General features: G+C 45.7%; 1 protein-coding gene across 3 annotated transcripts in view; it reads left to right on the top strand.

The window, feature by feature from the left end:
* Window positions 1–396: 396 nt before the first annotated feature.
* Wdr91 (WD repeat domain 91) overlaps window positions 397–10,313 on the top strand; it is a 28,033-nt gene continuing 18,116 nt past the window's right edge. The window contains exons 1-6 of one of the 3 annotated variants that reach the window (XM_087206285.1): window positions 397–629; window positions 1,933–2,112; window positions 2,896–3,103; window positions 4,735–4,817; window positions 5,824–5,954; window positions 7,149–7,314. In XM_087206285.1, the coding sequence (XP_087062411.1) occupies window positions 507–629; window positions 1,933–2,112; window positions 2,896–3,103; window positions 4,735–4,817; window positions 5,824–5,954; window positions 7,149–7,314 (891 nt within the window). In that variant the 5' untranslated portion in view covers window positions 397–506. The remainder of the gene's footprint in view (window positions 630–1,932; window positions 2,113–2,895; window positions 3,104–4,734; window positions 4,818–5,823; window positions 5,955–7,148; window positions 7,315–10,313) is intronic. The other 2 variants (XM_021263637.2, XM_004851226.3) reach the window with 2 other exon arrangements.

Genomic DNA, 10,313 nt, shown 5'->3' with positions numbered 1-10,313 from the left:
AACTTGCCTTTTCCCCTAGAAGCACCCGGCCGGCCGTGCAGTTAACCAGTTTTACAGATGAAAGCGGGGCTTTCGAGCAGTTACCGCTTTCAGATGACACAGTTGGCCGGGTGACTTCTCTTTGTCACCCGGATTCCAGCTTCCCCCTTTTGTAAAAAAAAGGACAGCGGTTAAAGCGTCTCCTGATGAATTAATGTCAGTAAGCAGGGGACCTCATCCCCCATCCACCTCGTGACTCTGCAACTCAGATGACTAAGCCGCAGCCCGCGAGAAGCGCGTAGCCGCTTGTAGGAGCAGCTACAGGAGGGAGATGACGTCAGGGCGCTGGGCGGCTCTGGAGGCGAGGTGAGGGGCGGAGCCACAGGCGAGCGGCCCCCGAGGCGTGCTGACCCGCAGGCTGGTCGTGGGCGTGACGTCCCCCCCAGCGCCTCCGTCCGGCTCCGCCCCTGCCTGCCCAGGCCCCGCCCCTCCGTCCTCGGTGTTGCCATCAAGTCGCAGGCGCAGCGATGGCGGAGGGTGTGGAGCGCACCGACGAGCTGGTCCGCGAGTACCTGCTCTTCCGCGGCTTCACGCACACTCTGCGGCAGCTCGACGCCGAGATCAAGGCGGACAGGGAAAAGGGCTTCCGGGTGAGGCGCAGGGCGGGCGGCGGGCTGAGGCGGCCGGGGGCGGGCCTCTCCCCCTGCACCTCGCAGCGCCGCCTCGGGGGCGACAGCGGCGCCGTCACCGTGCAGTAGGGGTCGTAACGTCGCGCGTTTGGCCTGCGCTTGACTGAGAGGAACAGAAGCGCGACACTGATGTGACTGCCTGGAGTTACCCAGAGAGACATGAGCTCCGGGGCCCTTCGCCCTGACCTGGTCCAGGCTTCTTTCTCCATCCCACTCCCGCAGGCGCTGGGCTTAGTTGGCCACGGGGCGAGCAGGTTTAGGAGCCAGGGATGGGTAGATGGTTAAGTTCTTGCAAGCGAGATGTCAAGGATTGGCTTCTGACGGCAGTGGTAGCAAAGAGGTCTGCAGCCTCAAACGCTGGCCAGATTCAAATGTCTGTGGTGTTTTGTTAAAATGGTCTTTTGTCAGGGACTCGCAGATACTTTTGCTTCTGCAGTTAAGGGAGACTTCATTGCACATTTAAAAACACAATCTTTCTCTGCTCAGATACCATTTTCCATTTCGAGGTTCTTGGAACTTTTGAGTGTGTCATTTGTACGTTTCTCTGTGCTGAGTTAAATTGGTGGTGGCAGATGAATCGAGAGAGACAGTGACCACTTAGCTGCAAGAGAACTGGAGGGGAGGTAGGAGCCTGGGCTTTTGCCTTGCCGTAGTTAGTGGTTACCTAATGGCAAAAGCAAATCATTTCACCTCTCCAGGCTCCGTGCCTGCTAATCTACTTTTAAAATGGGGTTGAATTGACGTTGATATCCAGGACTTTTTCTAGATTGTGGTGAAATTGCTCGTCACAAGGAGGTGACTACTTTGGCTGACTGTAGTCAAAGGTGAGACTTTGGTGTACCTCCTGGTGACCCTTGGAATCCTAGAATTGTGGAGCTGGGAGGAGTGACTGAGAAGATTGTATCAGGCTCTCTTTCTGCTTCCCCTTTTTAAATTGAAAGGCCACTGTGACCACAGTTGAAGTGATTTTGCTAAGTTGTTCAATTTGGCTCAAGATGTGGATCCAGATTTCTTGTTTCCTGGGCCTGAGTCTTTTGTACACCTGAAATTCAATACTTGCCAGGGGGTTAAGACATATATTTAACATCTGAAAATAATTTAAAAGTTGTTACATTAATAAGTTTGAAAAATTTGTAGATTATGAGCTTACAATTTTTTAGCATCCAGATGCCATAGTAAGAGGACAAATCTGTATTCTGAAGAGTGAGGGCAGAATGCCCTTCTGTCCTTCACCACCTTCTCCAGCGATGCTTTCTCTCACCAGGTGGACAAAATTGTGGACCAGCTACAGCAGTTAATGCAAGTGTATGACTTGGCTGCCCTTCGGGATTATTGGAGCTACCTGGAGCGTAGACTCTTCAGCCGCTTGGAGGATATATATAGACCCACCATCAATAAGTTGAAAACCAGCCTGTTCCGCTTTTATCTTGTCTACACAATCCAGGTGTTTGTTGATGCAGGGGTTTTGTTTCCCTGGTGGGAAGAGCTTTTTGATCCAGGAATAGATGTTTCTTCCAGTCCCTCAGGTTGATTCTATATCTTACTATGGGAATGAGTGCAACAGCCACAGTGGAAATTATTTTTAACTGTTTTCAAACATTTTGTTTCCTTTTCATCATTTGCAGATCATCTGACTTATTTTTCCCATTCCCATTTCCCCTCTTGTTTGTTATTTTTTGCAGTAGCAGGGATTGAACTCAGGACCTTGTGCTTTCCAGGCAGGTGTGACACCGCTGAGCTAAATCCCTGGCTTCCCCTTTTGTTTTAAGCCATAAGCCTAGGTGGTGTTCTAAGGAATATAAAGATTGAGTAATAAAGATTAGGTGACTTGGTGAATAAGTCACTTAGGTTAAGGTTATTTGAACATCAACTAGGGATCAGTTTTCAGGATGGTATTTATCTTTTTTTTTTTTTTTTTTGGCACCGGGGATCAAACTCGGGACCTCCTGCTTGCAAGGCAGGTGGTGGTGCCACTGAGCTAAATCCCGGGCCCTGGTATTTATCTTTAAATCTTAAACCACTTAAATTTAAACCACTGAAGCTTGAAATCACAAGGTCTTTGGAAAAGTTGATGATGATTCCCTTCATATCATGGTATTTATAGAACCCACTTTGTCAGTTACCTGGCAGGTGATATCAGAGGCTCTCTGCTGGGCCATGATGGAGAATCTCACCTCTGAACTTCTGTTTCTTCTTCCTCCTTGCTGCCTCCTTTGTGTCTTGGCAGACAAACAGAAATGACAAAGCTCAGGAGTTCTTTGCAAAGCAGGCCACAGAGCTCCAGAACCAGGCAGAGTGGAAGGATTGGTTTGTCCTGCCCTTCTTGCCATCCCCAGATACCAACCCCACCTTCGCTACCTACTTTTCTCGACAGTGGGCTGACACCTTCATTGTGTCCCTGCACAACTTCCTGAGTGTCCTGTTTCAATGCATGCATATCCTTTCCAGGCATATTGTCTGGGCCCTGTCTGAGGCCTTTAGACAACATGATCAGTAGCTGCTAAAAGTTACAGATTTCAGTGCAGCCATTTCTTCCACAAAGTGCCAAAGGATCCTTGACTTGTAACATGTGAGGGGGCTGGACAAATTGTTTTGTTAGGAGGCCAAGAAGTCATAAATCTTAATTCTGGTGCTGTGTTGCTTCAAGAAATAGCTTGCACACATGGAGAGGACAACAGCAGCAGTAGGGTTGGAAGGCAGCTACTTCTTGGTGAAACCAGCCAGACTTGAAAGCACTCTTTCTGTACATGTCACGAGTCCCTGGGGATATTACTTGCTTTTGTTGGGATTCTTTAGCAGATGAGAACACTTCTTGGATTGGGGCTTTCTGCCTGAGTTAGTGTTTGGATTATTCCCTCTGACAGTGACTTCATTGTTCCTCAGTTTGCCAGAAAACAGTGGTTTTGTGTGCGTGTGTGTGTGTGTGTGTGTGCATGCGTGCCTGCACATGTGTGCATGTGCTCATGGTGGGGTATGAGAATGAATGAGAAATAAATGACTCACATCCTAGCAGGTGTACCATTTTGTCATGGAAGGCCTGAGACCCTGAGGCCCTTGAATGCTTCATTTCTCATGCTCTCAAGGCTGGAAAGCTAGGGGAGGAGAAGGCAGTCTGTTTTGAATGGGGCTGCCTGTTGCGGCACTGATAAATTTGGGTGTTGAGATCCCCACCCAATGGCTGCCGTTTTGACCTCTGAAAGAACCATTTTCTGGGAGGTTCCTCACTTTGGTCTTTCCTTATGTGTCTTGCCAGGTCTTTCTCTTCTTTCTCTCTTCTTGCCAGCTGCCTCTTCTTCCTGTAGACTGTCAAAGAAATTAGTAGGGTGACTACACATGGCCATATGGACCCTCCAAGGCAATAGAAATGGTCACTCAAGATTTTTGCGGCCAAGATATTGCCAATCAAACTAATGTATGCAGGGCTGGGGATTTAGCTCAGTGGTTCTGCTGCCTGCCTCGCAAGCACAAGGACCCAAGTTTGATCCTTGGTACCAAAAAACAAAACAAAACAAAAACCAAAAACCAAACTAACATATGCACATTTGGAGTCTGGGGCCATCTACTCTGCCCTCCTCCTGACTGAAGCTGTGTGAGTGATTGGGAAAGACAAAAGGCCAGCACCCTCAGCTAGAATGTAGGTGTTTTTGAGGTGGCATGTGACCACGCAGTCTTAATAGTGCTCTCTCTTCTCAATCTAAACCTTGGCTGTGGAGAGGTTCAGTGTTGAGGGGAAAGCCTAGTACCGATCCTGCTTCCAGGGTTGCTTTCTGCTGAGTGTAGGCCTTGATCTTGCTAAAGCTTGGACTGGCTAGGAAGCCCACTGAATACTAGCTCTTACTGCTGGGGTTTGGGGGGAAATGCCAGGATTGGATTTATGTCCTCTCTAAACAGATTTTTATGTGTCTCTGTGTCCAAACAAAATAGGGCCCTGAGACCAGTTTATAGAGCTGGAACAAGCCCACAACACTGTGTACTCTCTTTCCTGTTTCTTGTATTCAAGTGTTTGGCTACTATATCAAGAGCGTTCAGATGTTCCCAAGCAGGCTTATTCTTTAACTTTGTGTACCAGTTCCTGTGATCTTGAACTTTGATGCAGAGTGCCAGAGGACCAACCAGATTCAAGAAGAAAATGAAATTCTTCGTCAGAAGGTTTGTGCTGCACAAGCTCGCTCCTTGGGAGGACTTTGCTTTGTGGGTGTGAAATTAGGTCTTGACACTCAAGGGCTGATTGCATAAAGAGCTGAACTGTTTTTAGATGAGAGCGAGTCATCAGTCAGCATTGAGGGTTTAGGGCTGTATCAGCCTATGGTAACCAGAGGTGAGATTCATATTTTAAATCATGTATGCAACCTAAGCAGTATAATAATGGGAATGAACTTGTTAAGAAGATGACTGTATGTATTCACACCAGCTTGCAATTCTTCTGTTTTCATATGTCATTTTGTCATCCTGGGCTTTTTCCATATATAACCCATACATAATGTTTACTACCCAGGTATAATTTAGTTGTTCCTACTCAGCTACATATTTCTCTTCTTCAATAAAACAGTAGAGCCAGGGGACCCATGTTTGCCTTTACATTTAGCCTGAGGAGCATTTATTTCCCTGTCCTGAAATGAAGATCTGTATTAGTTAAGGAACTAATATATTGTTAAGGAACCTTAGAAGCTGTTTAGGCTTTGAGGTTTAAAATTCCTGGATTTTGGGTGATGTGTGTATGCTTAGTTTTCTTGAGGCAAAAGGTAAAGGTGCCATAATTCATTTAATTTTTTTGCCTGTGTGAGTTCCAAATCCTGATTTTGTAGATTCCAAAGAGCAAAATAGGATTGGGTGGAGCTCTTTTGCTCAGTGAATTCAGGAAGAAGCAAGTCAAATGGTGAAAAGGAAGCATGTCAAATGATAAAAAGAGAAAGTGGGCTTTAGGTGTCTCAACGGTTTTTGGCTTTCATACCTCACTGCAATCCAGGACCAGCAGTTGCTCTTCAGTTTTTCTCTGAGGTACAATGAGCAGAAATGCAAAGGACACCTTGATGTTGAGGGGGAGTGGCACCTGGAGCCAGTGAGGTTGGGTTTAGATGTGGAGTGTCTAGAAATCTTGCTCAGCAGAGGGATGGTGGGGTGGGATCATTGGCTGACTCAGCTCTGCCCTTCGCAGCTTTTTGCCTTGCAAGCTGAAATCCACCAGCTGAAGAAGGAAGAGCAACAGCCTGAAGAGGAAGAGGCCTTGGTCCAACACAAATTGCCTCCTTACGTCTCCAGTATGGACCGCCTGGGGGACTCTGAGCTGTGAGTGTGTGTGAAGGCTGGGCTCTGGGAAGGTGGCTGCTTCTTCCTCTCCTCTGTCCTTTGTGCCCTGAGCATCCCTCTGACCCTGCCTTGCTTGTGGCCTTTGTGCCTTTTGGGTAGAATTGCCAAAGAGCCCCTGGCACACCTGCTCTTGCTTCACAATTTTGTGAATGAGGTCCCTGTGGCCACCAAGGTCATGCTTTTTTGTTTTTAACCTGTTCTGCCAGGACCTTGCATATCCAGATGTGCTTAAATTGAATCAGTACAACCCAGCCGTGATGGTAAGGTTTCATGTATTGGAAGGAGCATTTCAATGTGGAAGGATTGGCTACTGAGTGTTTAAAGAGGAAGGCAGAATTTAGAGAGAGGTATTTGAGTGACCTTAAGAAGCAGACAGGTAAGGCTGGGTTGTAGCTCAGTGCTGCAGTGCTTGCCTAGCATGTGAGAGGCCCTGGGTCAGATCCCCAGCACTTTAAAAAAGAAACAAACAAACAGACAGACAAACTGTAGAAACAACAGACAGCAGAAACAATCAAACAAAACGTTGTTAACACAGAAGCCCAAGGGATAACAGTCCTAATAGCAGCAATTGAAGAACCAGCAGCACAGTCAGGTGACACAGTTTGTGAATGGTGAGGCAGGGTATAAACCCAGGGATAGCCAAGTATTGCACCATATGAAGTGGCTCTAGTTTCTCAGCCAGTGCCACCCAGTGAAAATAAAATATAGTACCGGGCAAAGATGGTTATTTAAAGTTTTTAATAGGTTTGTTAAAAAACAGTAAAACAAAATAAGTTTTAATCATATTTACTTAGTTCAGTATGTCCAAACTATTTCCACATGTTTTATACCTTTTTAATGACAAGCCAGTGTGTCTTGTACTTCCAGCACCTCTCAGTTTGGATTAACTATAGTTCAGGTCCTCAGTGGCCCATGTGGTCAGTGGCTCTTATATAATGTGGTTCTGAGCTCTCTTGGGGCCCTCAAAGAGCCACAGACTTTACTGTTGGACCAGATAAGCCGCTGGTCCCCTTTGTACAGGAAGTGGTGCAAAGCACAATGTCCTTCCAACCCAGGCTGCAGAACCTGGCTAAGGTCCCCCTCCAAAGCCTCTCCTTAGCTCAGGAGCTCTGTGTTCTCATCTCCTCCTCATCCCCTCCAGTGCTGTGATCCTGTGCTGTGTCCCCTGACCAGGGCCATGGTGTGCAGCCAGAGGACTGCCTACCTCTCCCAGTCGCCTCGAGTAGGCTTCTTGTCCTCACTGCTGCCTCAGAGTAAGAAGAGCCCCTCCAGGTTGTCGCCTGCCCAAGGACCCCCTCCAGCTCAGAGCTCATCCAAGAAAGAGTCCTTCAGCAGTCAGGTAAGTGCTGGTCATGTCTCTTAAGTGTTGCCAAGAAGCCTGTGACTTCAGACTGCCAGCTCTGCCTCTGGGCTTCCTTATTGAGTGTAGGTTCCCGTACCTTCCCTTTGGGACCAAGTTGTTGGATGTGCTGTGAAGTACTAAATTCACTCCTCATTTTCTTTCTTTCTCCTTCCCTGCCTTTCTTCTCATAGACCAGTGGTAGCTCTGTAGGATGAGAATAGAGATAAGACTAGGATTGGAGGAAGTGGGAGAACAAGGAGAAAAATCCACCTGGTATGCTCACCACCATCCTCACCTCTGGCCAGCACTGCCAGGCGTTGTGTTGTGACAGTGGGCAAATGAAGGGCTGTGCTGGACCTCAGCCCAGTCTCCTAACCCCTGTGGCTGCTGTTGTCTGATCATCCCTGTACCAGTGCACCAATGTCTGGCATACCCCATGGGTAAAGTGGTGGATAGTTGGTGACCGGAAATAGGCTTTGAAGGCTTTTTTCTCATAATCAACTCTGAACTCTTGAGGATTTGTGACTATCTAGGTGGCTCAAATATGAGTTGAGGCAGTGCTGGAATTTTGATTTTATTTTTTGCTAAACTAGTGTCTGGCTAAAGAGTAAATTAAGAGTTACCTCTGCATGCCTGTATTTTACCCACAGGTTGATATTTGCTGATTCTGCAAAGTATCTTCCCTATTTTTCACTGTCCTAGCATATTTCAAAAGAATTTCTTTGATGCTAGTTTGTATGCAAACAGCCAACATTCCACCAAGTAGTTTTTCTAGCAGAGCTTGTCAGAACTCATTGCTTTCAGAAATGTCTGCCTGCCAGAGTGAAAATGTAACAGAGTCAGAGTTAGACTTTGTTGTGTGGGTATAGACACTGCTCTTTTATCGTAGTTTTGCTAAGCACTGATAAAGTAAGTTGTTTTAGCTCCTACCTTCCTTTTCTACCACCCTTGGCTTCGCTGCAAGTGGTGTAGTGGGTTGGGGCAGCTCCTGATTTAGAATGGTTGGATTGGAGGTGCTGGGCAGGACACTGGATATGGCAGAGAATGGGCACTGGAGACAGGCAACATGAAGTGTTTCAGCTCTGGCTCCTTGTTTATCATCAATGCTCAGATTGCTTAAACTCACTTTAGTTTGCCTAGGATAACAATAGTATTGATTCCTTAGGAGGGCAGGAGTTGTGCCAATTGGAACAAGAGCCTTCAGTATCTGCAGTGCTTGGCAGACGGTAAGCACTCAGTAAATTCAGTAGGCATTATATTCCGGAAGGGCCTGGCTGATTTGGATTCCTGAGAGATTTCTTAGACTTCAAGCACCATCTATGCAAGTTGACAATCATCTCAGCTTCCCTGAGGGAACAAGTAGCTAAAAATCAATTGCATTTATTTCCACAAGTGTTTTTCTGAAAATCTTTGAATTTCAGCTCTTTGGAATGTTGCTAAGTAAGTTTTACTGTTTGCTTTCCAGATCTTTCTCACGAGCAGCATTTTATTTTGGAAGGTGCATCTAAGAGTGTTGGGTCCTTTGAAATGAGCTTAACTCTGTAGAATCCAATTTCACTAATGAAAATGGAGACAGACACAGACACAGCTTCTCTAAGGTTAAGCCTGTGGTCACCCTCTTTCTGTATCGGGAACTGCATATGATAATATGTCACATGATACTATTTCTCTTTTATAAAAATGCATGGTGAAATTGAAATAGCATGGGAAATTTTTATGCAGTTTACAGCCAAGAAATGAGGGTAAAAGTGTGTAATTTGAAGCAAAGCATTTCTTACTTTGCCTCTAAAATATAATCAAACAAAGGTTGAGTCACTGTGTGATGTATTAACAGAACACAGGTTTGAATTTCTGAATGGAGACCGCAGATGTTTGCAGATTGAAAAACTGCAAAAAAAGTCACTTGTTTTTTTATTGATGGTGGATTATTTAAACTAAACATTGGTATTTAAGCTCTAAAAATAGCCAACAGATTTGAGATTCAAGAAAATGGCAGAATTTTGGAGTTGGAGGTAGGCTTCAAGTTCGTCTAGCTTACCTTCCTTCTCTAGGTTGATTGCCTCCTGTGATGTAGAACAAGCTGCTTGTTACAGTGGAAGATATGCTTGTTAGAAAGCCATGGGCAGAAACCTCTTTGTAACTTTTACTCACCAATCTTAGCTTTTCCCTCTGGAGGTACATGCAGTAAGCCCTCTTGCATGAAATAACCCTTTCCATCTTTCTCCACCCTAAGCCCTCTGCTCATCCCTCTCCCCAGCTGTTAACTCCTATGGCATAATTTCTAGATCTTTCACCATCCTGGGCCCTCTTCTCTGGGGAAACATTCTAATGTTTCAGTCCCTCTCCCATAACTGATGCCTCTTTGCGTGTACAATTGTGGATTCTTTCTCAACAGTGCCAAATGCAGTATATGATGGGATCACTTCTTGGGATTTTGACATTATATTCCTGTGAACTCAGCATGACAGGAGACTGGTTTTTAAATAAACTATATTGCTTTGTCAGTGCATATTAAGCACTCAGTCCTTTTTTTCTCTCCACTGCTAGAGTCCCTCTTTCTTTTTTGCTGTTAAAAGAATAATAAACACACAAAAAATAAACTGTATTTTACTGTTAGATTAGCAATACAGAAAAGATTGGACCTTCCTATCTTAAATATTATTTATATAGAGCATTGTAAATTTCACTCACATCAGCATTTTGCCTGCTTGTGATGGTTCATGGAAACTGTTATCACTGTTACTTAAGTGTTCATAGCATTATTCTTACAAAATAGATGGCAACATATACTCTCCATACTTTCAGTGTGAATCTAGAGGTAAATAAAAAAGGAAGTAGCTGCAAAACCCTAGTTCCCAAGCTCTCCTGGGATCTCCAACTGTAGTTGGCAGGGAGAGCCTGGTAGCAGGCTGCACTCCACTCCTGTCTTGCCCCCAGCTATATTTCTGCCACCTCTCACACCCACTTAGTGAGCTATGGGACAGCTGCTGGGAATT

This window comes from Heterocephalus glaber, unplaced genomic scaffold, assembly GCF_053883595.1.
Source record: "Heterocephalus glaber isolate CG9 unplaced genomic scaffold, H.glaber_assembly_v1.0 deba00000621, whole genome shotgun sequence".
NCBI lineage: Eukaryota > Metazoa > Chordata > Mammalia > Rodentia > Bathyergidae > Heterocephalus > Heterocephalus glaber.
Note: the sequence above shows the minus strand (reverse complement) of the source record. Positions and strands in the feature narration are given on the sequence as shown.